Source organism: Chlamydomonas reinhardtii, chromosome 10 (genome assembly GCF_000002595.2).
Source record: "Chlamydomonas reinhardtii strain CC-503 cw92 mt+ chromosome 10, whole genome shotgun sequence".
Taxonomy (NCBI): domain Eukaryota; kingdom Viridiplantae; phylum Chlorophyta; class Chlorophyceae; order Chlamydomonadales; family Chlamydomonadaceae; genus Chlamydomonas; species Chlamydomonas reinhardtii.
Genome location: NC_057013.1, coordinates 802,294 through 830,179, shown reverse-complemented (window position 1 = coordinate 830,179; position 27,886 = coordinate 802,294). Strand labels below are relative to the sequence as shown.

At 63.2% G+C, this 27,886-nt stretch overlaps 5 protein-coding genes across 6 annotated transcripts; 3 read left to right on the top strand and 2 right to left on the bottom strand.

Annotated features, from left to right (window-relative positions):
- Nucleotides 1-39: 39 nt before the first annotated feature.
- On the top strand, nt 40-3,037 carry CHLRE_10g423500v5 (uncharacterized protein). The gene is made up of 7 exons (XM_043066517.1): nt 40-241; nt 309-403; nt 480-573; nt 839-952; nt 1,263-1,381; nt 1,600-1,650; nt 1,999-3,037. Exons 1-7 carry the CDS (start codon nt 76-78, stop codon nt 2,149-2,151), a joined length of 792 nt encoding a protein of 263 aa, XP_042919914.1. The 5' UTR covers nt 40-75; the 3' UTR covers nt 2,152-3,037.
- Nucleotides 3,038-3,219: 182 nt separating this feature from the next.
- CHLRE_10g423450v5 (uncharacterized protein) lies at nt 3,220-5,362 on the top strand. The gene is made up of 5 exons (XM_001702532.2): nt 3,220-3,348; nt 3,417-3,556; nt 3,721-3,847; nt 4,024-4,085; nt 4,265-5,362. The coding sequence occupies exons 1-5, from the start codon at nt 3,312-3,314 to the stop codon at nt 4,982-4,984; spliced, it is 1,086 nt and encodes a 361-aa protein (XP_001702584.1). The 5' UTR covers nt 3,220-3,311; the 3' UTR covers nt 4,985-5,362.
- Nucleotides 5,363-10,667: 5,305 nt separating this feature from the next.
- CHLRE_10g423400v5 (uncharacterized protein) lies at nt 10,668-15,429 on the bottom strand. 2 transcript variants are annotated; one of them, XM_043066516.1, is made up of 11 exons: nt 15,083-15,429; nt 14,823-14,913; nt 14,646-14,651; nt 14,466-14,581; nt 14,198-14,243; nt 13,914-14,020; nt 13,608-13,717; nt 12,585-12,621; nt 12,077-12,229; nt 11,782-11,927; nt 10,668-11,498 (listed from the first exon to the last, which is right to left on the bottom strand). In XM_043066516.1, exons 1-11 carry the CDS (start codon nt 15,398-15,400, stop codon nt 11,084-11,086), a joined length of 1,545 nt encoding a protein of 514 aa, XP_042919913.1. In that variant the 5' UTR covers nt 15,401-15,429; the 3' UTR covers nt 10,668-11,083. The 2 variants fall into 2 exon arrangements, with proteins under 2 accessions (XP_042919913.1, XP_001702749.2); XM_001702697.2 differs by lacking the exon at nt 14,646-14,651.
- A 102-nt stretch (nt 15,430-15,531) lies between these two features.
- Nucleotides 15,532-18,815, top strand: CHLRE_10g423350v5 (uncharacterized protein). The gene is made up of 5 exons (XM_001702533.2): nt 15,532-15,878; nt 16,030-16,257; nt 16,909-17,002; nt 17,229-17,407; nt 17,787-18,815. Exons 1-5 carry the CDS (start codon nt 15,790-15,792, stop codon nt 17,980-17,982), a joined length of 786 nt encoding a protein of 261 aa, XP_001702585.1. The 5' UTR covers nt 15,532-15,789; the 3' UTR covers nt 17,983-18,815.
- A 5-nt stretch (nt 18,816-18,820) lies between these two features.
- Nucleotides 18,821-27,878, bottom strand: CHLRE_10g423300v5 (uncharacterized protein). Its single transcript, XM_043066515.1, has 19 exons — nt 27,657-27,878; nt 27,368-27,518; nt 27,025-27,156; nt 26,461-26,789; nt 26,120-26,241; nt 25,795-25,856; nt 25,348-25,473; nt 24,851-25,010; nt 23,832-23,961; nt 23,293-23,492; nt 22,959-23,062; nt 22,659-22,774; nt 22,230-22,348; nt 21,915-22,009; nt 21,491-21,574; nt 21,135-21,258; nt 20,284-20,328; nt 20,054-20,113; nt 18,821-19,622 (listed from the first exon to the last, which is right to left on the bottom strand). Exons 1-19 carry the CDS (start codon nt 27,718-27,720, stop codon nt 19,398-19,400), a joined length of 2,448 nt encoding a protein of 815 aa, XP_042919912.1. The 5' UTR covers nt 27,721-27,878; the 3' UTR covers nt 18,821-19,397.
- Between the last annotated feature and the right edge of the window lie 8 nt (nt 27,879-27,886).

Here is a 27,886-nt window from a genome sequence, read left to right as displayed (position 1 = left end):
GCATGCACGTAATTCCCCAAAACGCAAGGTCAGTAAATTGACTTGTATACAGTATTTCTCACTCGTTCGATAACAATGCTTCTGTCCTCTCGATCCACCGCCTCGGTCCGTGCCAGCGGTCGCGCTGCACCTGCGCCTCGCCGCGTGGTGCGTGTCCTGGCCCACGGTCATGGTCACGGAGGTGGCCATGGTCACGGCCATGGCTCGAGTGGCACGGCGGTGCTGACGGAGAAGGACAAGGGTGCGTTTGTGGTTGCATGCGCTTACTGGCACTCGTCCGGGCGATCTAACGACCTTACGGCCCGCAGGCTTTATTGCTGAGATGCGCAAGGTGGCAATGAAGCTGCATACGAAGGACCAGGCGCCTAAGGAGGGCGAGAAGGAGGCCCCCAAGCAAGGCCCGGTAAGGGCATGGTCTCGCCACGGTGTCGCGCTGCTGCCTGGAACTGTTGATGACAGGGTTTCTTTGTCGTTTGCAGTGGACGCCCACTCGCCCGGGTTACCTGCGCTTCCTGGTTGAGTCGAAGGAGGTCTTTGATACTTTCGAGCGCCTTGTCAACTCCAGCGACGCCTGTGAGTCTCCGTCGCCAGTGCCCCGCGCGCGGGCTTCAGGGTTTGGCCGCCAGCAATGCATGCACGGCCGGCGTGGAGTTGAAGTCCACAGGCGCATGGGGCAGGCGCATGGACGTGGGTTTCACGGGTTTTGGAAGGGCCAACCGGCCCACACCGCCACACCGTGCGTCACCACGACAGTCCACACCTCCGCCCACCTCACCTCTCCTAATTTCATTATGTCCCCAACCCAAATCATCCCCCCCCACACAAACATACGCCACAGACAAGGCGCTGCGCAACACGGGTCTGGAGCGCGGGCCAGGCCTGGCTGCCGACATTGCCTGGATGGAGCAGTCCTTCCAGCTGGCGCCCCCGGACATGAAGCCGGACGGCGCGGGTGCGTGGCTCGTGGTGGGGGGAGCCGCGGAGCAGGGAGAAGAGTAGGGAGAAGAGCACAGGGAGAAGTCTTTGGGCTGCGTTTGTGTGTGCAAGGAGTGGGAGAGTGGGGCCAAGCAATGGGCCGCGGGTGTCGCGCGCTTAGGTGCGTGGACAGCCATGCGGCTCGATGTCTGTCTGGACCCTGGTACCGCATGCGCTGAGGCTCGTCCTCACCTACCCAATAGATTGCCTGTGCTCCTAGCTGACCCATATGCCGCGGAATCGCGCTCCCTCTTCCGCCCTTCGACCTCTTCCCATACCTCTCACAGCCGCCACCTACGTGGCCTTTCTGGAGAAGCTCGCCAAGACCGACCCGCCCGCCTTCATCTGCCACTACTACAACTTCTATTTCGCACACACCGCCGGCGGCCGCATGATCGGCAACAAGGTGCGTCGTTGTCATCAGGGGCTAGGACTGTGTGTGTATGAGCATGAGTCATGTGGCTCATCGGCGGCAGGCTGGCAGGGTAGGGTTGTGTCAGCGAGTTCGAGTCAGGGCGTGGCCAGGAATTGGACAAGGTGGGTCATGTCTGCACGGCAAGCACTCACAAACGTACCTTGTGCTCTTTTTAACACGCTCACGCACCCGCACGTGCACGTGCGCAGGTGTCCAGCATGCTGCTGGACGGCCAGACCCTGGAGTTCTACAAGTGGCAGGTGGGAGGACGGGCGGGGCGAGGGGAGACGTCCACGGAAGACAGCGTGAACAAATTACAGAATATGGGGGGTTGGCCAAAGGCAAAACACGTGGGTGGGATGCGGGAGCGCGGGATGAAGGGGTGGTGTGGGTGAGGCTCTTGGGAGCTTGAGGTTGCGACAGCCAGGCTCTGCTGCAGGGTCAGGGCGCGGCTGCTGAGAAGTCAGGGTGTCAGATGGACCACTTACCGACCGGCAGCCGACGGGTCATAGCTTCTGCCCGTGTCGGGCTTTCGTCAGCCTCAGTGGGATGCACATGAATAGCATCACATGCACACTCACACAAACACACACCATACACACGCACAGGGCGACGTAAACGAGCACCTGGAGGGCGTGCGCAAGTCCATCAACGTGATGGCCGAGGGCTGGACCCCGGCGGAGAAGGAGCACTGCCTGGCGGAGACCGAGTCCAGCTTCAAGTACAGCGGCCAGATCCTGCGCGCTATCACCGAGGCATAAAGCAAGAGGCGGTAGCAGCAGCCTCTCAGGATGCGTTGGGCGGCAGTAGCTGCATGGATGTGCGAGTGGGGAAGAAGGAAAGGAAGTCGCCGGCAGTTGGAGACAGGCGGGCGGGCTGGCGGGCATATGATTGAGGCCTGGGCAAGGCCACGCGGGTGCTTGCCGAAAGGGGCAATAGCATGCTGTTGGGCGCCCGGGCGCCTGCGGGCAGCAGTGCCCCTCGTGGTGGAGGACCCGGAAGAGGCGGTTGGCCTGCGCTGGAGGTGGTAGGCCACACAGCGGCGGTGTCGGAGGGTGTAGCATCCAGTAGGGCGCAGGCGGCTCGGGCATGCCTGGGTGTGGCTGTGTGGGCTGGGCCGTATGCGGAAGAGGAGCGTTAAGGTATGGTGGTGACTCGGTTCAATGGCTATCGGACGGCATTATGGATGCATTGCATTCCTACCGGTGTTGTGCGCCTGATTTGTTGGATGGTCCCGGCTGGGCCCGAGCGTGTGCTTAGGCGCTCCAACTGGTGGTGTTTTGTGTGTATGACTGTGCTTCGGTGACAGGTGCCCTATGGCAAACGGTTATGAAAGTTTCTGCAGGTGCAAGATAGATGCAGCGATATGAGTGAGAGGGTTGGAATGACGGTGAGCGCGCCTGAGAGTGAGAGCCATCTCGTGTGAGGGACTAGTGCAGCGAGGGTTCGTCTACACAGCTCATCCGTGGACGCCGGTCGACTGCCTGCAGGTGCGCATCGGCTATGCTATCCGCGCGGTGTGGCGTCGCATTGAGTCTGTGTGGTGCTATCGCCTTGGCCGGGCGCCCGGAGCGTGAGGAATGCGCGTCAGCAAAACATCGACACAACCTGCCAGCTACCGTCGGTACAGTAACAGCGCGCGAACGACGCACCAATGCCTTGTCCCTTCTTGCTACGCATTTATGTGGGCACGGGTGGGAGCCACACACATCGGGACTACGCTTTCCTGCCCCTTGCCATGTTCCATCACGAGCGAGGGTTCGTGCGTCATGACGAATTACGTGCGCCTGCCTGACTGGATTGGCGCGCTACTTAGAGCGCAAGCTACATTCCTGTTTATTCTTTGCGCAATGACACTCACCAGTTACCGAGTGAGGACAGTTTGTAAATCGTAGAAATTAGCGCTCCGTCGCGATAGGACATGGAACGGCGCCCACAAATTCTGCTAGCAGCAACAGGTGCGCTTGCTGTTACAATTCGACTTGCCCGGCTGCGCAAGAGCGAACCTAGGTTCCATGCTGCGTAGGAAGCGTCGCTAGCATCAAGGTTGCGACGCTCTGCCGATTGCTACTGGAGATAGGCGACGTAAAACTGATTGTCACCAGCTCAGCGAAGCATTTCATCAACGAGGACGAGCTGCCGGATGCGGTGAAGCCGATTCTAGGGGTAAGAACACACGCGCAAGCGGTGGGAGGAATGCAGTTACCATGGACATTCACGAACAGCTACAAGTGGCGGCAATCCGACTTCGCGCGCCTGGCTTCTGTGCCGTGGGTGGGCCCGGCCTTGCCTTCGACGTCTCCGCCTTCCCTCTCGCCAATCCCCGCCAGGACGAGACGGAGTGGCGGCAATGGCGCGCCGTGGGCGACCCCGTGCTTCACATCGACCTGCGCCGCTGGGCCGACGTGCTGGTGGTTGCACCGCTGTCCGCCAACAGCCTGGCCAAGCTGGCAAACGGTGCGGGGGCATGGCAAGGCTTCTACCAGTATAGCGTGAATTGGGTGCGAAGTCTCACGGTTCGGGGGTCAAGCAGCTTTCCAGGGCGTGTGAAAAGGAGCACGGCGGCACGGCCTGCCCCTGTTGAGTCCCTTTTGGCCTCTCTGATTTGTCCTGTGGCCTTCGGAATTTGCCAGGTATGGCTGACAACCTGCTGACGTGTGTGGTACGTGCCTGGGACTTCCGCAAGCCCCTGCTGGTGAGTGACTGACTGACGGACCAGTAGATGGTGACTGAGGCTGTGGCTGACTGGCTGGCTGATCTCCAGGGGGTGTTCCACAGCATTGCGGGCAGGACCCGTGTGAGCGGTGGCTGAGCCGTCCACCGGTGACATGCACGTGCGCATGCGCTCGTGTGTGCTCATGTGTGCACGTGCAGGTTGCGCCCGCCATGAATACGGCCATGTGGGCGTCGCCGTTCACCGCTCGCCACCTAGACACGCTCACACAGCTGGGCGCCGGCGCTGGCAGTAGCAGCAGCAGCGGCGGCGGTGGCAGTAGCGCTGCAGCTGGAGCTAGCAGTGGCGGCTGTAGCACGGTTGTGGTGGTGGCGCCTGTCAGTAAGCGGCTGGCGTGCGGGGACGAGGGCACGGGAGCCATGGCGGCGCCGGAGACCATTGCGGCTGCCTGCCGCGCAGCGGTGCAGCGGGTGAGCTTGGTGGCACCGGAGCATGCCCAGCAGCCGCAAACACAGCCAGAGGGGGCGCAGGACGGGCGGCAGGGCAATCACGCAGGCACCCACGTGTCGGCTGGAGATGCAGTGGCGTCCGGGTCTATGGCAGTAGCGGCAGTAGCAGCGGAGGCAGCAGCAGTAGCAGCACCTGCGGCACCCAGCACCTCGGGGAGAGGCGGCACTGGTAGCGAGGCTGCGGCAGAGCAAGGGCACGCAGCGGACGGCACTGCTGGGCCAGACGTATCGGGAGGCTCCAGGAATGGCAGCGCAGAGCCGGCGGCGGCGGGTGCGGCGGCGGCGACGGTGTTGGGGGCAGGGCCAGGAGCAGGGGGCGAGGAAGTAAGGGCGGGGGTTGAAGGGCGCGCGCGGAAGCGGCAGCGGTGGGGCCCTGAACAGCAAAGGACGCATGGCGCGGTGGCACTGTGAGGCGGCCTAGGTATTGCTGGTGGGGCTGAGTCGGGCACGTGGGGACAATCTTCTGTCATCCCCGCTGCGAACCCAGAAGTATGACTCTGTCTATTGGCGGGGTCTCCAACAATGTACATGGCGCTAGGTTCTTTGGTGCGTGAAGCAGCAGCGGAATTTTGTGGCATGGTGTGGGTTCGGAATCCTGGTTTGGGTGGAACAGGGCAGGGGGACCTCGCTGCCGCTGCTGTGGCGTAGGAGCAGCCTGCCAAGACTGCCACTTGGGGTGTTGATTGAACCGGGTATTGCTCATTGCAAGTTGGGTTTGGTTTCGTCAATTGGTTCCTTAGTCCAGGACACCCCTGGTCCAGGACTCCTAGTGTACAGAACACGGTGTTGCTTCGGCACGTTTGCTCCACACCATTGCTTGCTTCACCACCACCGAAGACGCAAACAACAAGCTTCCACATCAGGTGCCCACAGGCACTCACATCCACGTAGCAGGTGCCGTACTGCCCAAACTGGTTGAAGGACAGCCAGTGCTCGTATCTTGTAGATGCCCTCAGGCACCCGGCATCTACACATGCGTAGATGACCCTGACCGCGGCATCTACACCTGAGCCCCCAAGCCCCCCAAAACGTCTACGCTTCCCCCATTTTTGCGCCAAAACCGGCCAAAACCGTCTACACTGCGTAGATGCGTGGCACCCAAACCCAAAAATTTTTCTCCGCCTTCGGCAGATTTTGGGCACATTTCTACAGTGTAGATGGAAGATACGAGCACTGAGGACAGCGCCGGAACCCGCCCGTCATTGTTCAGAAAGGCAACCGCCCCGTCGTACGCGCCCGGCCGCTCGTGATGGAACATGGCAAGGGGCAGGAAAGCGTAGTCCCGATGTGTGTGGCTCCCACCCGTGCCCACATAAATGCGTAGCAAGAAGGGACAAGGCATTGGTGCGTCGTTCGCGCGCTGTTACTGTACCGACGGTAGCTGGCAGGTTGTGTCGATGTTTTGCTGACGCGCATTCCTCACGCTCCGGGCGCCCGGCCAAGGCGATAGCACCACACAGACTCAATGCGACGCCACACCGCGCGGATAGCATAGCCGATGCGCACCTGCAGGCAGTCGACCGGCGTCCACGGATGAGCTGTGTAGACGAGCACTAGCGTAATGCAACGGCGTGCAGCAAAACAATGGCCGGGCGACAGTGTGACAAACAGGGGCAAGAACAAGGCGAAGCAAAGCAGAAGAGGGGCCCGAATGTGTACGACAATTGTGGCGGGCAGGCCGAATGCGGTGCAACACGCCAACAACACAACCGGAGGTGAGGAAGCGTTGCTGATGGTGAGGATAGGTGCTGCGACGTTCGGTAGGGGAGCTGTGGCCGCGCACTAGTTGGGAGGAAGTTTCCGAGGCGTTGTTTCCGAGGCATTGTTTGTGGCTGATGTTTGTGGCTGATAAAGAAAGAAGCAGAGTTTCGGCTGTGAGCGGCTGGCGAGGAGAGGCGGGGGCTGTTGCGTTTTGGAAGGCGGGCGGAAGGCCGCACACGCCGGGAGTCGGGCAGGCTGTAGATTTTGCTGAAGCTGCGTTTGAGAAGGGAGCCGAAGGGACAGCTGGGGTGGGACAGTTGGTGTGGGACAGCTGGAAGGGACAACTGGAAGGGACTACTGGAAGGGACAGCTGGGAGGGACAGCTGGGAGGGGACAGCGGATGTGGGACTGCTGGGGTGGGACAGCTGGGGAGAGGCACGGGACAGCTGGGGAGAGGCACGGGACAGCTGGCATGGGACGCTGGGTGGCTGCAGAGGCTGGCAGCGCTGGGGCTGGTACGTAGGTGGGTACTTGGGTACGTGGCTGGATGGGGCCCGGGCTCACGAAGAGCTCCCCGGTGGCAAGACAGGAGGCGGCGTCTTAAAACCAGCAGCCCTGCGGCACGGGAGCGCGGAGAGGGGACACGCGCACACACACAGGGCAAAACACAGCCAGGACGAAAAACCCGCCAAGGAGCCCGCCTACGCAGCCAACACGCGCCCGCCGCAAACAGGCACTCACACGCGCACACACAACCCACAAGACGGCCGAGAAGCCGGCGATCACGCACCGCACGCCCCACACACGGCCGGCGGGACAGCACACTCCCGAAAACCAGCGCCCCTAACGCAAACCCAAGAACCCGACCCGCGCCGAACCGACAAGGAAAAAGCCCACACGCGCGCCAAGCCCCAAACTTAGCACCGACCTGTGTCCCTACCGTAAAACTGGAAACCAGAAGCCCAGCACGGGAACACCGGCACGGCCGTCCCCGCACCGCAGAGCGGTTCAGGGCAGCCGGGACCGGCGCCCCACCCCCCAAACACCTACTACAAGCCACCGCACCGCTCGGTACCGCCGCTACCGTCGCCCAGGTCGCCGCTCCACGGCTGTCGTGCTGGCTGAGGCTGACGCTGCTGCGTCACATCTGGGGCTGCTGCTAACAGATGGACATATCGCTGCCGCTGTCAGAGGAGATGGACATGTCGTCGCCTGAGCCGATGTTGTTGTCGCCGTGGTACCAGGCCGCGTGGCCAGCAGGAGGGAAGGGAAGCGGTGGTGCGGGCAGGGCCGGCAGGACGACGGCGGCGGCGACTGGTGGCGCGGGGGCCGGAGGGGGAGGCGGCGGCGGGGCCGCCGGCGGAGGAGGGGGCAGATCCGGGGGCGGCAGGAGGCTGAGGAGCCCGCGTGAGGTCATGGTACCCGGCAGCAGTTGGCGATGCTGACCATAGAAGCGCATGAGGGCCTTGCGGAGGAAGGGGCGCGGGTAGGCGCGCAGATGCAGCCGCCGCAGCGTGCGCCGTGCTGACGTGATGAAGGTGCCGAGGGTGGTGCAGAGCCGCGCAAGGGTGACGAGGGCGCCGATGACAACGTTGAAGCGCACGTGCCGGGGGATGCAGGAGTAGAACGGGGTGAAGCGGGAGATGCCGAGCTGCGCAAACTTGGGGCTGTCGCGTTTGTCGTACGGCTGTAGGTCGTACACGACGTGCCCGTAGATGTTGCTGCTGTGGGGGGTGATGGCGAAGTTGAGGTAAGGCGTGGCGACGCCGGCGGCGGGTGTGGCGCCGGAGGCCGCCAAGGTGAAGTCGGTGGAGTAGATGCCAGGGATGCCGGCAAGCGATTGGGATTGCAGCAGCAGGTGGGGAAGGAAGGGGTTGCAGCAGCCGAGGAGGTCGTCGGTGTACCGCTGGGTATCTTGGAACGCCAGTAGCACATCAAGGGCGAGGGAAGCTTCTGCGCACAAGGAGCTGGCGGAGGGCATGAAGACGCGGGTGTAGAGTGCGCGCTGCCAGCGCAACTCATCATAGGCAAGGACCAGGTTGGCAACGTACGAAGCGAAGATGGCGCCCATGGCGACGCCGCGAATTTGCAGGTAGGGCTGGCCGCGGTAGGAGGTGTAGGCATGCGCAAGCAGGGCGCGCAGCACCGTGCGGAGGACGCCGGGCGTCCACATATAGTATCGGCCGTGAGCGTCGAGACCTCGATGCGGATGGGGAGCAGGCGGGGGGCGCCCGCGGCGGGCGGCGGAGGTGGATTTGGGGCTGGCGCGGGCAAGCCATGCGGCTTCGGTAGGCCACTGGGCTTCGGCTGCACGGTTGTACGGGTAGAACTGGAGGCCGGCGGCTCCATCATGCAGGGTGGAGAGGACGAGGGAGAAGAGGTTGACCAAATGCTCGATGCAGGTAGGAATAGGCAGGTTGGTGAAGAGCCGTTCCACGTCATATGTGCACACGGCCGGCGCGGAGATAGGGCCGGGCAGCTGACATGGCGCGGCAGTCGAGGCGGTGTAGGTGACGGTGGCGATGGGTGGCCCAGGGGCAGGGGGCGGGTACCGGATCGTGCGGCCGAAGGTGAGGGTGCCAGTGTAGGGGCAGGATGTCGCGGTGTCCTCAAAAGGCTGCGGCGCGTGCAGGGGGCAGTGCCAGGTGCCCATGCGGTGGGCGGCGCGTGTGCTGATTGCGGGCCGTAAGCATGCGCCGTGGGCGCCGACGAGGCATGTGGCATGGCCGTCGGTGCGAGCGCCGGGGTGATCACACAGGATGAGGCCGTGACCATTGGTGCGGCCGCAGACGGCACAGGGATAGTCCGGGGCGAGGGTAGTCGGTGCGGGGGTGGTGGCGGCGGGGGGTGTGGGCGTGAAGGTGGTGGTGCCGGCGCCGGGGAGAGGGTTGATCGGCCTGGGGGCGAGGGACGCGTGGCGCAGCAGGCTGGCGGAGACGAAGGGGCCGTTGACGTGCCACGGCCGCAGGGGCAGGCGCGGAAAGAGGGCTGCGTACAGTTTCGGCAGGGTGGCGTCCAGCGTACGGAGGAAGCCGGTGAGGACGACGGCGGCATCGGTGGTGGGGATGGCGGGAGAGGCGGTGATGTAGCGAAAACCGAAGGGGGTCTTGTGGCACTTGCCGGTGCCGTAGTTGACAGGTGGCGGCCGGGCGGCGTGGAAGGGGAGCCCCAGCGGCTGCAGCATAAGCCCGACGGCGGTAAGGCTGGCGGAGTAGTCAGCAGGGGTGGCGACGGCGTAGAAGGGGGATGCTTGCAAGTCGGCGGCGAGCTTGGCATGATATAGGTGGGGGCACACGGCGACAAAGTTGTCCGGGCACTTGTCCATGACCGTGATGATGAGGTTGCGGCGGACGCTGCGGAAGGTGGCGGTGGCGGCGGCGACATCTGCGGCGGACAGCGGAAACGCCGGTGGAGGCGGCGGTGTGGGGGCGGGGTGGAGGAGCATGTCGGCATCGACGGAGGCGGCGGCGGAAGGGTCGACAGTGGCGCGCAGGGCAGCGGCGGCGGCGTTGACCCAAGATGTGGCGGAGTCGGTGGTGATGCGTGCGGCGCGGGCGGCGCGTCGGCAGTATCCGAAGAGTGACTTCCGCAGGTCGTCGGCCAGGGACGTGGGGAGAGGCGCGCTGGGGTCAGGCGGTGGGCGCGTGTTGGCTCCCATGGACCAGAGGGCAGCGGCGGCCGGCGTCAAGGCGGGCGGTAGGCGGTGGGTGAAGATGTGGCCGTGGGCAGGGTCGCGGGGAAGGGCGGGGAGGAGATGGCAGGTGCAGGAGGTGGTGGCGCCGGGGTCGCGGCTGGCTTTTGCGGCGTTGCATAGGAGGTGGCGCAGGGACGGAGGTGCGAGGAAGAGCCCGGCCGCGTGTCAACCGCCACAATCTTGGTTCCGTCCTGCACTCCTGCACGGCTGCAGCATCGCCAACCGCCAGCACACCCGGGTACTTGGGCGACGGCCACAAGCAGCTCTCGTTGACGCACACCTGTCAACACTGACTGTGCCCGTGTGCCGTCGTACACAGCCAGCCGGTCGGCAGTCGCGCTGCCGGTGACCGGGTGACGTTGCCCATGGCGCGGTCCCTGCTAATGAAGGTGGTGGGGTAGACACGCGAGTTGGCCAGGGCGCGGGCGATGCGCGCGACATTGAGGCCTCTTGCAGCGAAAGCATCAACGGCACGGGTCCACAGGCCTTCAAGGCGGCGCGACCATGCAATCCAGTCCGCAGCGCCGCAGCGCCGCAGTGCCTGCAGACGCGTCGCTTCGGGCGCACGCACGGCCAGAGTGCCCCTCACCTGACTCCAAAGGCCCGCCAAAGGCACCAGCCATAACAATCATTTGCTTGCAAATGCCATGTGAGACGTCGAAGCATTTTGCCAGAGATAGGGACAAGGACAGGCGCGAAGCGTTTAAAGGAAGGCGTGGAAGCGTGGTGTTCAACGCAGGCGTGAATGGAGTGAACTTGGTTCACGCAGATTCGCGATGTTAGCTTCATCGCGAGTCTTCATACACCAGAATGCGCTTACGACTGATCGGACGGAACCTGGTTACAGGCGCTAAGGCCTGAAGGCCGTAAGAAGTGACCACCCAAGAAGCAACGACACCGCACCCCAACACGCTCTATACAATCATAACGCACTGCATCCACCAAGCACAAACTGCACGCAAGCCAAAACGGCGGGCCACCTGCTGTCCTACCATCGTATCAAGTGCATTCCAGCATCAGCTCGACAGTGCCAGCTTGGCAGAAGCCGGCGCGCGTCGATATCCTCACCAGGCGCAGTGCCTGCACCCATACCCAGCTGCTGCCTACCGGTATCCCTAACCGCGCTCCAGCTCCGCATCGTCGTTCCTGCTTCTGCGCCCGCCCCTGCCGCCGCCCTCCCGGCCGCCGTCGCCCTCTCCTCCCGCAGGACCGCCAACGCCCAGACCGCCGCCGCGCGCAGCGTCGCCGCCTCTCCCGCCCGCCCGCACCGCCTCCTCCCACGCCTCCACGCCCTCCCGCCCAATGCGCTCCAACGCGGCCACGGCGTCCGCATCGCTGGCCGCCTCCCACAGCGCCGACGCAATGGCCTCGTGGGACTCGGGGTGCTCGCAGCGGAGCAGCCGCTCCGCCCAGCCCAGGCCCTCCGGGCCCTCCTCGCCCACACGTGCGTCGGTCAGGTCCATGCGCGTCATGATGAGCGGGTGCTCACGTGAGGCGGCGCCGTACACGGCCTCAGGCAGCGGCCGATACCTGTCGGCGACACGCGCGATGGGAGAGGGCAGGCAGGAAGAGAGGGACAGGTTGGGGAAGGGCGGTGCTCGAGAAGGCAAGATGGGGCGCAGCGCACGTCGCAGCAGCGGGCAACAAGGCGTCCGTGGGGAGCATGCTCGGCGGCAGCTGCGCTCCTCAGCTGCAGACCCACCCCTCAGCAAACAACAGAATGCACCAGCTACCCAAAGCAGCAGCTGCTGCACCATCCGCACGTTGCGACAGGTGGGCAACCAAGCCGCCGTGTACCCGTGACCCCACGCACCTGTTAAGGAAGTCGAAGTGCCAGGGGAAGAAGTACCAGGCCTTGCGCCGGCCGCGCTCGTCGTCGCCGAAGTGCTCCTTCATGTAGGACACAAGCAGGCGGTACACACCCACACGCTCCTCCGTGCTGGGCAGCCACTCCCGACCCTGCGGAGTGGCGTGGATCGACATATCAACACGGTGTGGGCAGAGTTGATAGTTGGGGAATGTGCGCAAGGGGCTGCTGTTTCGGGCAAGGGCGCAAGCATGAGGCCGCACGAGACTAGACGCACAGCCGAGGCCTCTGTGCCTCTCACCTCCTTGTACTCCTGGAAGATCCAGGGCTTGATGAGCGCGCCGCGGCCCGCCATGACCGCCGTGCAGCCGCTCTCGGTGCGCCGCGCGTGCGCCTCGTAGTGCGTGAGGATGTCGCCGTTGCCGATGATGGGCACAGGCGTGGAGCGAGCCACCTGGGCGCCACCGCGGGACACACACACGGAAACACAGGCGTTGGGTGTTATGTTGTGATGGGGCTGGCGGCCGTCCGGTGTCGATGTGCATCCAGTAATGTGTTTGTACGGTGCTGATTATGCTTGCGTCGTCTGGTGGCAAGAGATAACGGCCGTCAGTCAATGGGGTGTCGGTCGCTGCCCGCGTGGGCGGACTGCCGAAGGGGAATCCATATAATCTCATCATCCGGCCGTTCTCTCTTTCTGTGTTCATGCCAAAGGATGCAACTGGTGATACCGACACGTGTGCAGGCGTGTCAGAGCGAATGAACACCTGCTGCGTACACCTAGCACGCTTGTGTGAGATGAGCCTCACCTCGCCAACCTTTGCCCAGTCAGCAGCCTTCTTGTACCTGCATGGCGGTGACAGGAACAATGCGTCAAGGCGGTAGCTTGAGTCATGACCGGTACAGACTCTACAGAGCCATGTAAGGGCTGGTGCGGCTCCAGTGCGAAGAGTGTGGAAGTGTGCAAGGCACCGCAGGCGCCTATCAGGCTCCCGGAGACGAAGGCTGCCGTGTGAACGCCCCTAAACGCTACTTGATGCTCAGAAAGCCGTCAGTCAATGGGATGTCGGTCGCTGTGTCTTGCGACACTGCCGAAGGGGAATCCATATAATCTCATCATCCGGCTCTGATGCTACCACAACCCTACAACTACTCCCATGATACACATTGGCCACCCGCTCTCCTGCCGTCTAGTCATGATCCCCAGAAACATGCTAACTCTAACAGAGGAACCGAGGCGAAGCGAGAGATTTGGCCGTCAGTCAATGGGGTGTCGGTCGCTGCCCGCGTGTGCAGGCTGCCGAAGGGGAATCCATATAATCTCATCACCCGGCCATTCTTCTTCTCACTTTCTCCGGCGCTCATGGCCCTTCCTCCTCTTCATTCGTGGCTATGGCACGCTCGCTAGCACGTAGGCTGTCAAATATGTTTGTATGTGGCACATTCGTGCTCGAGCACGGCGTGTGAACATGCATCCGTCTACTTTTGAAACACATGCCCCCCCCAGCACCCACGCAAAAGTCTACAATGGCCAGGGTCTTAGGACACAGACCACGTCCGAGCGAAACCGGCAGCCAGAGAGAGAGGACGGCCGTCAGTCAATGGGGTGTCGGTCGCTGTGTCTTGCGACACTGCCGAAGGGGAATCCATATAATCTCATCACCCGGCGTTCTCTCTCTCTTACATACTTTCTCTCTTCCGCACATGTCCCTTCCTCGCCACGTCATCCCTGCCCCTTCTACCCATCGCCCAGGCCGTGCCCCCACCCACCCATGCAGTCCCGCCCGTCCCCCGCCCCCGCCCGCCGCGCTGCACCAACCCGCCGCGCGCACCTCTGCTCCGCGGTGCGACCGTGCACGGTGACTGCCGCCGCCCCCGCGCGGTGCAGGTAGTCCACCACTGTGTCCACCACTATCTTCTTGTCATTCTCGCCCAGCCGAATCTGTGCCGAGAAGGGGGTGGCGTCGTCAAGGAAGACAAGTGGAGCGCCAACAAGGGGGGGGGTTGGTCTGTGCGTTTCCGAGCCCCACCTAACCCCAGACAAGCCAGCCCGCCAGCAGCCGCCTATCCAGCGCTCCAACGCAGCGCAAAACAACAGCCCCAGCCCCAGCAGCAGCAGCCAAGTCCAGGCCCCCCACCTTGACGGTCACCGGCAGCTCGCTGTCCGCCGCAATGCCCGCCACCATTTTGGCCAGAGCCCGCGGCTTGCGCAGCATTGCACTGCCCATGCCGCGACGAGTGGCCTCTGCAGATTTGGTAAGGTTGTGTGATGCGGCGGTGGGTGAGTGGCAAGCGAGGTGGGCGAGAGCGCGTTTGGCCGAGTGCTGTGCATGTAGGGAGAAGGGCATGCGCGCGTGCGCACGCACCTGGCGACGGCATTACGAATCACGCCTTATCATCACACCCTTGCGCTCTCTCTCACCGTAGATGGGGCAGCCGCAGTTGATGTCCAGGAACTGGGCGCCGCCCTGTGTGGCGTGCAGGCCGTGGTGGGGAGGTGGCGGCAGGTGAGGGAGGAGGCAGCGGGAGGGAGGGGGAGGGCTCGAAGGCAGCGCCAAGGAGCACCGGATGCACCGGGCGTAATGCTGTAATGCGCCAATGCGCCGTTGCACCACCTGCAGTTACAGCACCTAGCCCTATGCGCCTGCATACCCGCACACGGGACCGCACGGATAGGCTCACGCACTCACCTCTTTGGCCAGCTTTGACGCTGCGATGCCGTCCGAGATGGTCTTGCAGGCCACTTGGAAGCCAAACATCTGCTCGCCAGGCGCCTTGTAAAGCCGTGCTCGTTCGACACGGTCACCTTGTGTCGTTGTGGGTTGTTGTCGGTTGTTGGTGTCAGGTGGTGGTGACGCGGTCATGCGAGCAGGGGGCTACACAGGCGGGGTTAGTACCGCGCGACAGGCTCGGCAGCATCCAGGCAGGGGCCCACACGGCCACACGGCATGCCACCACGCCCTGTGCCGTCCTCGCTGCGACCCATAAGTTCCCAGTCGGCTGTGAGGCGGTTTGCCCCAAAACGGGGTAAGTCGGCACGCACACACCTTTGAGCAGCGGCTTGGTGAAGGCCATCTCGCTCATGGTCACCTCGGCACCGAAGTGCAGGCACAGCCGCCGGAACGGAACGTTGCCACCCTATCGCAGCGCATAAAGATAGAGGGATGACAGAGACCGTTAGGTGCGCGTCGCAAGAGATCTGTGGCCGGAACGGAGCAGAGAGCTGGGCACGCGTGTCGTGGAACGCCGCTCAACCGGATGCTGATCACACGCGCCTCCACACTAGTTCACTCAGCGGCGCAGTCACCTTGGTGAGAGGCGCCAGCACGAGCTTGCCCTCCAGCTGCTTGGCGAAGACTGCGTTGCGCTCGCGCACCCAGGCGGGGGCATCGTAGTCAAACCCTTGCTCCTGTCCCGACGTTGAGGCCTCTCCTGAGCTGCGGCGGTCCGCCGACCAATCTGTAGTTACAGGAGGTGCATTAGAGACCTCGTCTACAGAGGCAGCTGCTGGCACGACGAAGCTGCGCAGCGGTCGACGTGGCGTTGCGGAATGCAGAGGTGGCGGCTGGCAGCTGCGCCCAGCAGCGCATGGCGCGCCCAGGCGCCCTCGCATTTGTGCTAGCATAATGTATGCACAGATACAACGCGTATGGGAATGAACGTCGGGGCCGTCTTCTTTAAGGAGAATTCCGGATGCAATGCACTGGTCCATGCAGTAACTCGCGAGCCTGCATTCCCCTTGCTGGACTCGTAATTGTTTAAGGCGTATATACTTCTGTATAATCCTTTTGCACACGACAGCCTACCTGCTAGAACTTGCTTCAAGGGGTCTCCCAGCACAAACGCAAACCGGACGCTTCGCTGATTGTATAACTGTTACACTTGACGCATATACGCTTAATTCAGTTTCCTTGCTCACTTTCGCTTGAATCTTGTGAGGTCCCTGCGAGAACTGACTTGCTCCTGACCTAATTGCCTTTTGGCACAACTTCTATCTGTTACACAACCTGAGACATGTCTGGTAAACAAAGGAACATCCGGAAACGAGTAGCATCTGAGGATGAAGATGCCCCGGACGTCAGCGCTGAGCCCGAATGCCAACGGTAAGCCAAGTCTTGACCAGCAGCGACTTCCTTCTCGGGGCCCGCAGCAGGAGCAGCGGCTTTTCCTGGGAAATCTGCGAAGCCTCTCTCCTGACCACCTAGGGGTTGTCCCCGCTTCTCAAACCCTCCAAACCCTAACGCACCCCCGCAGCGATAAACTGGCTGAGACGCGGCTAATGCAGCAGCTGCGCAAGCGCAGCGCCGGCACGGGCGTCGGCGCGCTGGCAATGGGCGGCGGGGGTCCGGGCATCGGCCCTGCCAGCCGGGAGGGCTCCGTGGAGCCGGGCAGCGAGGGCGGCGAGGGCGCGGGCACGGTGGTGATGGACGCCTACGTGAAGGCCAAGAGCATTGCGGTGCAGATGGACGAGGATGCACACATGTGAGTGGTGTGGAGCCGTGAGGAAGGGGGCGGGGGCAGGGAGAGGGGAGAGGGGCGGGGAGCAGTGCGGCATGGCAGGCTTGGGCTGCGGATGCAGGGCCTGTGTGTGCTGGCGCGCCCGCGGGATTCAGGCGATGCAGGGTGCCCGGGCAAGCATGGGAGGTGGGCGGTACTCGGCGGGAACAGCGCTTCAGATGGGGGAGCCGTGTGGGCAGCAGTCTGGGTGGGGCAGGAGTAGCCGTTGACGCACCGTGGCAGGCCGTTGGGGAGCTTTGTACGAGAGGGGATGACTTTGGACATGGGCGCGTATGACACGGGCGGACGCGGCCTTACCCGCGTTGTGGGCTGCTCCTGGGAGGCATGTTCAGGGCGTGACAGGCAGGTGATGACGAGGTGCGGCCCTGCCACGCGCTGCCACGCGCTGTCCATGGCTCCCAGGGACGCAGCGTGGAAGGCCGTTGGGGGGCTCTGCCCCGGCACAGCGACCCCGGCACTGCGGCCACCACTGGGGAAACGGGTGCAGAACGTGTGCACACACTGCATACGCTGTCCTGTGGCAGGTTCCTGCCATCTTAAACCTTTATGGGCAAGCTCCAAGACGTCACGCACTCATCAACACACCACACACGCACGCGCCTGATCCGCTCGCAGGCAGAAGTACGTGGAGGAGCAGCTGGCGGCGCGGCTGGGCAAGACGGCGGAGGCGGAGGCGGAGGAGAACGACCCCGAGGTCAAGCGGAGAAAGGTAGGGCCGGAGGCGGGGGTAGGGTATGGGGCTGGGGAGTCGTGGGCTGGGGCGCATGTACGCAGGGAAGGGCTCCTGGTGGGCTAGCGGCGGCCACTGGTGACGGGCGGCTCGCTTGCGACTGGGCGGTAGTGCCGGCTTGCCTGTCCCCTGTCTCCACCTCCTTCCCACGGCACCCACCTGTTCACCCGCCACTCTCGTGTCCGCTCTGCCCCCCCCCCCGCAGTTGGAGCAGGAGCTGTACGCGCTGCCCTCCGACTTCACCACCCAGCTGGAGCAGGAGCTGGTGCTGCCGGGCATGGTGAGCACGCTGGCGGAGGTGCCGCTGGCCGCCAAGGACAAGCTCAAGAGCATCGAGGCCACCGAGGCGCTCAAGCGCAGCCTGCTGGCACAAGTGGGCGGCAGGTGAGCGGGCCCGAGGGGGATAGTAGCCGTGCATGGAGAACAGAGGGATGAAATTACAAGTTTTAGGGGTGGGGAGGTGGGGGCGGTTGTTGGCAGTCCTGGGTTTGTTGACACCGGGGAGGGCTTGCTTCAATCGTCCATCAAAGAGGGACGTTGTGCTGCACCACAGCCCGACAGCCGGCGCCGCAGCACCCGCGCGGTCCCCGCGCTCCCTGCATCCCGTCTCCTACCCAAACCCGCTGTCTAAACCGCCCCCAATTGGGTTTGGTTTAGTTTGGGCTGGTATCTACAACCCACCCCCCTCATGTATGAAACGCAACGCCACCTTGAGCCCCCCCCCCCCCCGCGCCCCTGCCCCCTGCCCCCCACCGCCCCTCAGCACACTGGTGCTCGAGGAGGACGCGGAGGCGCGCGACCGCGAGGCGGCGCGCATCCGCCGCGGCCAGTTCGTCAAGTCGTTTGGCGCGCAGAAGGCGCGCGTGCACCGGGAGCCTGAGGAGCTGGAGGCGGAGGCGCGCAAGAGGCGGTTCGTGAGCGAGCGCCGCTCCGCGCCCGTGGGCAAGCCGCGGAAATAGCGGGCGGAAGTAGCCGGCGGGTGGCTTGGCAAGTGGGGGTGCGAATGCCAGGAGTTTGGAAGGGGATGTTGAGGGGCAGGTTGGTGTGTGTGTGTGTGTGTGTGTGTGTGAGCTGTGTAAAGTGGGTGTATGCTGGGTATAGGAGGGTGTGCTGTATCGACACTGGAGGCAGAGGCGGGAGGCGGGCGCACGGAGGCAGGGTTGCCTAGTTCGTAGTACGCGTACTATGTACTACGTACTGTACTACGTACTGTACGCTGCCCTCGTCGGCTAGTACGTTGGAAAATACGTTGTGCTGGGGAAACCAGCGGGGTGGGCCGTGGCAGCGCCGTGGCTGGGCGAGGGGCGCGAGGGGTGCTGGAAAGGATGTCCGTCGAAGTTTGCGAACCATGGCTGCTCTCCGCACTGCAGCTGTGTTCTCTTACAACAATATGAGCATAATAAGTTGAAGGAAATTCCGCTAGAAGACTATGACCGCGCAAATCCAGATTCACACCGATTCGGGCATGGTGCGGGCACGCGTGCCGTGTTTGCGTCGGCTTCCCCCCCGGATTTCCTGGCCCAGCGTATTATGCACCGTATTTTACCGTACTGTACTAGGAATCCTAGTACGCTGTATTAATACGCGTATTATGGAGAGAGGGTCGCGTACTAGGCAACCCTGCACGGAGGTGGTGGTGGCGAAAAGGGTGGCGCTGTGGGGTCGAGGAGCGGCAGGGTGCAGGCGCCGGACGCAGGACGCAGGCAGCATGTCGACCGAGCTATCCTGCAGGCATCATTTGGGTGCTGACATCTGCTGGGTGTTCGACTCTTAGCCCTGCACCAGTCCGCTTGGGGCTCACTACTCTGGTTACAGTGCCAACTGCGCAACTTTGGCCGTCCCGTTGCCGGATCTCCTGTAATTGAAAGACAGCCAGCCACTCCCACGAGTTGAATCGTGCCTACTGCCCCAACGAGGCATTCGTGCATATCACCGACTGCTTGCTCTCGGCATCTCTGTCGGCCTGTCACTACATCTCGAACACTGGACAGCCGGGTCAACTGCAACCGCCTGCCACTAACAATGCTTGCTAAATGGTGCTCTTGTAGCCCGGCGCTCGTGCACATGTGCGCAGCCGCTACAATCCTTACTCGGTGTCATTCGAGAGACACGCGTTCTGACACACGTTCCGGCACACATGTTTCGACACAACACATGTTTTGACACACACGTCCCAGCACATGTGGACGGCGTCGTTATATGCCTACACAAAATGCATGCGTGTGGCAATGCCCGCCACGTGCTGCGCCCCCTTGTGTCCTCCACCCTCCACTGCGGGCGGGTGCGCACGCCGGCATGTGCAGTCCTCATCGCGACTTCACATCATTCTCGCGACCTCAGTCGCACACACACTCGCCCCTCTGGGTGCGCCTCATCACTTCGTGGCGCCCCCGGGCGCCGCCTTCGCAGCGGCCGGCGCAGCCGCCCCCGCCTTCCCCTCCTCCTGCTTCTGCTGCTCCGGCTTCGGCTGCTGCTCCTGCTTCTTGGGCAGGTTGTCAATGGGGATGTCGGGTAGGTCGGGCGGCATGGACGCGGGGAAGCCCAGCACGGCGCCGTAGAAGAACAGCTCGCCGTCCAGCGACGTGCGGATGCTCACGGCCTGTGGGGAGGGCGGCGGGGGGGGGGGTTTTACATTCATGATTAATTAAGAAGTGAAGTCGTAGGGGGGGGGGTTGTAAATACCAGCCCAAACTAAACCAAACGAACTAACCGAGCGGAGCACAGGCATAGGCGTTAGTTGCAAGCGATAATGCGGGGGAGTGCGTGACAAGGCGTCAGCACCGGTGGGCAGCAGCGGGCAGCAGCGGGCAGCAGCGGCGGCCGCAGCGGCGGGCAGCGGCAGACCGCAGAGGACGCTATACGAAGCAGTCAGGAGGCAGTGGTGCGCCGGTATCACGAGCTAAGCAGTCAGCACGTGTGCCAAGCTAGGCTCCGCTCGCTCCGATGACCCGCACGCGTGCACACGCACGAACACACACGCACACACACACACACACACACACACACACACACACACACACACACACACACCTGCCGGAAACCGTGTTGCTCTCCCGCCAGCATCACCAGCGCCGTGGGCAGGCCGCGGTCCTGTGGTGGGTTGTGGCGTTGGGAGGAAGTTGGACATCCGCGTCCAGGATTGCGGGTTTGGGTGCTGGGGGAAAAAAATGCCAACCCACAAGCCACACGCCTTGTCCGTCGTGTGGCTCTCTGGCACGCGCGCAGAGCACGCCACCGGCCACCTTCCATCGCGCTCTCACCTTGAGTGCCTTGTGCATCACCACCGCCTGCTCCGGCGGCACCACCTGTGGGGTCGGCGCGGCAGCGCGCGTGACACGAGGGAGTCAGAGCACCGTACTCGCACCGTGCGTTGTCATCGTGCGTTGTCATCGTGACCCCACGGAGGGACTCCCGCCATTCCCGTGAACACGCATCTCCCCCCAGCCACTTGCGGGCCAGCCCAGCACATTGCAGGCTTGGTCCTCACAACCTCGCCATGCCCCCCAGTACTCTCTCCAGCACCGCAGCCCCCCCCCCCCCGCGCATATGCGGCTGCAGCTTCTCCCTGCAGCGCTTCTTTTTCCATATGGGGTAGGTTCACACACACACGCACATGCACACACACACACACACACAAACACACATGGGTTAAGCGAGCCCTGTAATTCATTTCCGCGTGCCCTACCGTGTGGCGTTGCGGGTGGGTGCGTAACGCGTGTCTGTGCGTTGCGGTCTCCCGGTCCTACGGTCCTACGTGCGGGTGGGGTCCAGTGGTGTAGTCCTCCGCTCTGCTCTACGCTACGCTTCGAGGAGCTACGGCGAGGCGGAGGAGGTGAGCTCGACTACGACCAGCGGGCGGGAATCCGGGAATTAGGCGTGCTGGGTAAACGTTGTTTAGCGCGCCCAGGGTGCGGAGCATGGACGCATACAGGTGCATCGCGGGGTCAGGCCGAATGGTCGCCCGTGGGGTTCCAGGCTTATCGCGGGTAAGTATGAATACCTGGGTGACGGCAACCACGCGACGCTCGGTAAAATGGTGGGTATCGGTAAGTAACTCCGGCGTCGTCTGGGCGGGCTTTCGTTTCGTTTTTTTTAACACAAACACACACACCTTATCCTGGTCGCCCTGGAAGAAGGCCACGGGGGCGGAGAAGTCGCCCGCGTGCGCCAGTGGGCTGCGGGCGGCGTACACGGCCTCGGCGGCGGGCAGGGGACCCAGCAGCCCGTCGAGGTACCTGTGGACGGGAAGTAAAACACGTGTGTTAAGCTATAATACGCAGCCCGCCCAGACGGCGCCGTGCGTGTGTGCATACCCTATGTGCGGGGGCGCGTCGAAAGGCGAGCGCAGACAGAAAATGAAATGTGTGCATGTGTTGGAGAGTTACGGTGTGCGTGTGTGTGCGTGGGCCGGACCGCCACCGGCAAGCCACCGGCATCAGCAGAGCCCAGACGGCCCCGCGGCCTCACCTGCTCTCGAACTTGTGTGTGTGCTCGGCCAGGAGCTTGAGGTCAGCCACGCCGTACAGCGACACGCCCGCGGAGAACGTCTTCCTGTGTTTGGTTTTTTGGAGGGGACAGGGGCCGTTCATGTAGAGTTTGGAAATGATGAAACCTCAAGTGTGTTCATACGTATTCGACCGTTAGCGCCAGCATGTAGGACCGCCGGAGGGGGGAGGTAATTCTGTGCCCTAGCCCGATGAAAAAGTCGCACCACTGTCCGAAAGCCCACCCAGGGGGAGATCGTTGAGATTTGGGCAAGTGGTTGGCAGCCTCACGTGTGTCCCCAGGAGCCGTTGCATGCGACTATATGCGTGTAATTTGTCGTGGCGTGTGAGTGGCATCCTGATCCTCAATCCAGCACCCCCCGGCCCCGCCCCCGCCCCCGTCCCACCTGAACGCCAGGCACGCCAGGGTGGTAAAGCCGCCCGCGCTGCCACCACTGATGGTCAGTCGCGCCTTGTCCACACGGCCCGCGGACACCGCCCACTGCGCAGTGTGACAAAGGAAGAGGAAGTTTGCGATAATGCTGATGGGATGTTGAAGCCCTGTGGCGTGGCTGCTCGTGACAGAACTACTTTGGCGGTGCCCCAGGCATCCTTGCAAGCGGAAGTGCGACAAGCACGCGAAGTGCTAGGTCGGACTTTGTTGGCCAGGATGATTACTGCGATGTCGGATCCGAAACACGCTGCTAGCTGCTGTTACCCACCTCTGCCGCCGCGGCGCAGTCCTGCACGTCCACCAGCCCCCACCGGCCCTGCAGCCGGTTGCGGTAGGCGGTGCCGTAGCCGGTGCTGCCGCCGTAGTCCACGTCAGCCACAGCGAAGCCTGCGTGTGTCGGCGGGGGTGGGTGGGTTACATTCATGATTCAGTAAGAAGAAGTGAAGTTGTAGGCACAGTGGTACACACGGCGGCGGCGGTGTGGGCGTGGGCCGTTCCTGACGTCGTCCTAAACAGGCCTGAAGGCAGGGATGGGAAACACTCTGTTCCCTGAACCCATCATGCCATTACCCACCACCCAGCTTGCAGGCATTGGAACCACCTGAGTATCCCCGGTGCATCACGCATCCCACCCAGTCGGGAAGCCCCCCCGCCCCCCCACGCCCCGCCCCGCCTTCCCCCCGCGCCGTCTCCTCACCGCGGCTGGTCCAGTACTGGATGAGGGGGCTGAGTCCGGAGGCGGCGGCGGAGGTGGGGCCGCCGTGGCTCTTGACCAGCAGCGGCGGCAGCGTGCCGGCAGGGTAGGCGAAGTCCCTGTGTGGTGGAGGGGGCGGCGGTGGGAGCAGCACTGGTGGATACTTGGGATACACCCACAAAAACACCCCACGCATCTTCCTCTGCCACTCGCCTGCCCGCCTGCCTGCAGCCCCCCCCCCCCCTTCCACCCGCCACTGCTCCCGAGGCCCTCCCCAGTCCCGCGGCTCCTCCCGGCTCTCACTTGTTGACGGGCGGGTAGTAGAGCATGTGCGCGGTGGCGGGCTGGCCGTCGAACTGGGTCGGGTAGGCCACCGCCTCGGGCACTGACAGGTAGCCGTCAGGGATCTGGCGGGGGTGGGGCAGGCAGCGTGTGGGGCAGTCGAGAGGGCAGCACGGGTCACGAGTGGAAACGAGCACAGGTCATGGACATTCATCCACGTAAGACCGGACGACGAGAGACATGAAACCAGACGCAGCAAACTACCGGTACAGTGCAGAACCACCGAACAACTCAACGCACAAACATGCTGTCATCACCGTTTTGTCTTCGCCGCGCTGCCGCGCTGCCGCCTCACCTTGCTGCTGCTGGAGGCCTTGAGGCTCTTCCAGTCGCCCGGCCGGCTCTTGGCCAGCGCGCCGGCCGAGCCCACCGTCAGGCTCACCACCGCGGACTGCCGGTCGGCGGCGCTGGCGATGGCGCCCACAGTCACCCTGCCGCCGCCGCCGGCGTCGGTGGCCACACGCACCGCGGGGCCCGAGGCGAAGGACGTCAGGCCTGCGCGTGTTACAGGAGCACAAGGGAACGGAAAGTGGTGAAGATATGTGAGAGCGTATCATGGTGTCGTGTATGCGGCACGGCACGGCGCGGCTGTGCGACAAGGGGCGCTGCATGTGTTTGGATGTGAGTGCTGCACGCGCATGAGCATGAGCATTTATATGGGTTCAAGTCCATCTGGCACTCCTTTGAGTCCGGGGGCGCGATAAGTGCTGAGCTCCGCCCCGGATGGCAGGCCGCTAGCAACACCAGAAAGCATAACACTGTTTAATGCTGGTAAACTGACGGAGGGGCGTGGCCGCAAATCGACAGATGGGGTGCAGAAAGCACGGCACGTACCCGAGTCCAGGCGTGTCAGCTTCCACGCCTTGGCAGTGGCACCGGCAGCCGGCGGCTGTAGCAGCGCCAGGGCGGTGCCGGCGGCGGAGGGGTCGCCGTACAGCGCCAGTACGGAGCCGTCGGGCAGCACCTGAGTGCGTGCGTGTATTGTGTGTGTGTGTATAGTGTGTATAGTGTGTATAGTGTGTGTGTGTGTAGAGTGTGTGTGTGGTGTGTGTAGTGTGTGTGTGTGGTGTGTGTAGTGTGTGTGTTAAAAAACGAAACGAAAGCCCGCCCAATGACGCGACGGAGTTACTTACCGATACCTACCAATTTACCGAGCGTCGCGTGGTTGCCGTGACCCAGGTAGTCATACTTACCCGCGATAAGCCTGGAACCCCACGGGCGACCATTCGGCCTGACCCCGCGTTGCAACTGTATGCGTCCATGCTCCGCACCCTGGGCGCGCTAAACAACGTTTACCCAGCACGCCTAATTCCCAGATTCCCGCCCGCTGGTCGTAGTCGAGCTCACCTATAGGCAAATGTGGAAGCATGGGCATAGGGCGGCAGCGAGGAAGTGTCACGGGCATGTGAATGGCAACGGCGACAAGAGAGGCGGCGTGCAGCAGACAAGCTAGGTATCACGCGTCCCAAATCCCGCCCACTAAGTACAATAACACTATGGGAAGAGGGCGAGTTAGCGGTGGCACTGCGACTAAACGGGGTCAAGGCTGCATGGGGGACGTGGCGGGCGGCGGTTGCAGCGTTTCCAGACGTGTCAGGCGGGTGTGTGTGCGTAGTGTGTGTGTGTCATACGGTAAGGCGCACGCAGCCCCACGCAGCCTCACGCAGAGGCACCCGCCCCCGAGGCTAGTACTGCCTGTACCTGAGACCTGACAGTTCAGGCCCCGAACCCGCGGTCTTGACAACCAGTCCCCCTCCACTCCCTCCTCCTCGCTCTTTTGCATTGGGTCTGGTTTAGTTTGGGCTGGTATCTACAACCCCCCTCCCCACGTACACGCATACGTACACACAAACCTGGAAGGTTTTCCTGCCCAGAGTCCACGAGGGGAAGCCAAACTCCGCAGCCGCAGGGTGCAAAGCCTCAGCCGCCGCCGCCGCCGCGGCCCAGCCGCCGCTGCCACCGGCCGCGGTGTCGGGTACGCGGCAGCGGTACAGGTTCCACCAGCCCCCAGTGCTGCGGAGCGGCAGGCAAGCAGGGGAGGACATGTATGCATAGCCAATGATTGGTCCAAACTAAATTATTTGGGTGTACTGGGAGGCAGAGCGGTGGTGTTGGGGCGTCGCTAGATGCCGCTGCCCATGTCCGATGTGCTGCGTGCTTTTGATGCGCCCCGTCCCACACGAAGGGCTGCCGTGCGTTGTCCACAGCCGCATTGCACACGGCGAAGAACACCCCCGCCCAACAGTGCCACCCCCGACCATCCCAAACAATCGCCAGGCTCGGACGTACGGCCTGACCCTCAACGACCACCACCTCTCCACACGCCCCACACCCCGCCAATCGCACTCACGACGGGTCTGCCGGGTCGGCCTTCGCCGCATCCGCCCCCGGAGCCGCTGCGTCATCCACAAAGTAGAGGTAGGCGCCGTCCGGCGACCACACCGGCTGCTGCACAGCACTGGCGCCGCCACGCACCCTGCAGGGCCGTGGAAAGGGGGCAGAGAGTGTGGGGTGGAGGTTGGGGCGGGTTTGGTACGGGGTGGAGATGGTTGGGGTTGGGGTGGGATAGCCGCGGGTGCGGGTAGGGCAGTACAACGCGGTCTGGTACCGAAGGGCCGGTTGTGTGGGCGCACGTGTGTGTGCCGGCACGGCGCCCATTGGCGTCACAACCGTACACACACATACACACGTGCACGCACGCACACACGCAAGCGCCCACGCTCAGACACACACACACACACATATATATATATATATATATATATATATATATATATATATATACACACGCACGCACCTGACCGGCTCGCCCGCGGTGCCATCGGGCCGCAGCGGCGCCACCATCAGACTGGTGTGGTCCTGTGCAGGTGGGGGCAGCGTTTTAACATGCATGCAAGGAGGTATTAAAAAAAACGCTAATGTCGTATAACACCGTGCCCATCAACACATGCCGTCGCCCCAGCTACGCTCAACTGTCGTAGCCAAACGCCGCGTCCACACAAAACCACAAACCACTGCCACCACCACCATCACCTCCCCTTCCCCCACTCTCACCCCTATTGGGACATTTGGCATGTAAGCCCCACCGCCACCCCATCCATGTGCCTGCACCCCACCCTCACCCAGGGCATGTTGGGATGGTTCCACTGCACCCACGCAAGCCAGGTGCCGCAGGGGCTGACACGCGGCGACATGTAGAAGTCAGCGCCGCCCGCCAGCTGAGTCACGGCGCCGGTGGCCACATCTGCAACCGATGTATCAAATACAACAGCACAGAACAGGAAGAAAGGAGGCTGACAGGCGCAGGTAGCAATAAGTTGACTTCTTCGGAACGAAGTATGAGCACCACTGCCACAACGTGCAGAGCAAGCGCTGCAAGTGCGTAACAATGGACGTCGCCCGACTCAACGAAGTACTGTAGTGCCCCTCGCGTTGCAGTCCCCTGCCGGCCCCCACCACTCACCGACAGCCACCAGACGGTTGACCACCTGGTCTGGTCCCAGCTCGGCGCCGCTGGTCTGGTCGCGGTGCACCTCGGACACCGCCACCAGCAGCCGCCGGCCTGGTCCCGCCGCCGCCGCCGCCGCCGGCTTCGCCTCCGCTGCGGCGCCTGCGGCGCTGCTGGCGGCGCCGCCGGCTTCGGCGACAGCGGTGGCCGCCGCCGGCGTCGGCAGCTCCCAGATGCATGTGTCGGCGAAGCGCTCGCCGCGTGCCTCGGAGCCGGGGGTGACGAGCACGGGGGCTCCGGGGGCCTTGGGGTTTGACACGTCCTGACTGTACAGCGCCTGGTCCCTGGCGTGTCGCAAACAAACGCAGCAACGTCAACTTCGCGCAACTAGGGTCTTGGAGTCATGCCACAAAACGCATGACGCTAGCCACTCAGGTTTCGCACATGAATTTCTCACGTTGCAGGCATCTCCAGTTGCAGAAGTACAGAAATGCCGTACGGTAGAAAGCCGGACAATAAGAACGTTCTAACACAAAGCACAAGACCACGCTCACTAACGACAGCTGCATGCATCCTCACTTGAAGTTTGTGAAGTACACGGTGCTGCCGGCCAGTGTGTACTCGCCGCCGCCGTACTCGTGCACGGTGGTGCGTACGTTGAAACCCGTGTCAACACCCGGAGTCACGTCGTGCACTTCGCCGTCCCCGGTCCTGAGGGCCGCACAGCCGCGTTAGGGAAAAATAGAATGGCAGGACATAACACAATTAAGTACAACGATATACAAAGCTCTGCACCTGAGCCGCACATGTCCGTCCGCAAACTCGTGATACGGTAGCACGGGAGCCTCCCTCGCGCCTCTGCCCCTGCTTCTTCCCCTGCTTCCCCCTCCTCCCCCATGTGCCCTCCTCCCTCCGCACCCACCTGATCACCAGCACCTGCCGCCCGCCCTCCTCCGGCCGCCCCTCCAGCCACGTCACCGCCCCGTCATGCGGCCGCACCGCCACCGCACCCAGCCGCACAGCCTTCTCTGTGATGAAGGCGCTGGTGATGGGGCTCTCCCACTCGCCCACGCCTTGGTAAAGTGGGAAGGGTGCGGAGGAACAGTTCGAGTTTGGGGATAGCAGCGGGCGCGGGGGCATTTAAAGGTCGGAAAGACACGTCCCGCCGAGTGGTTGGCCTAGCGGCCCGCGAGGCCGGCTGGCTGCGTCACCTGCGGTCGTGGGTGTTGCACGCTTCTGGCCGTGCGCCCTGAGCTTGGACTCGCGGTTGCCCATGGTATTGCAGCTCTTCTTGTCGAACACGAGGTTGAGGTGAACCTTGTTCGGTGTCGGAAAGGCGCAGCGAGAGGCGCGCGCTCGTGAGAGCGTCAAGGTGGTGCGCGTGCAGGCACCGCTGAGCATGTAGACAAGTCCCTCGGTGCAGTGGTTTAAAGCTTTACAG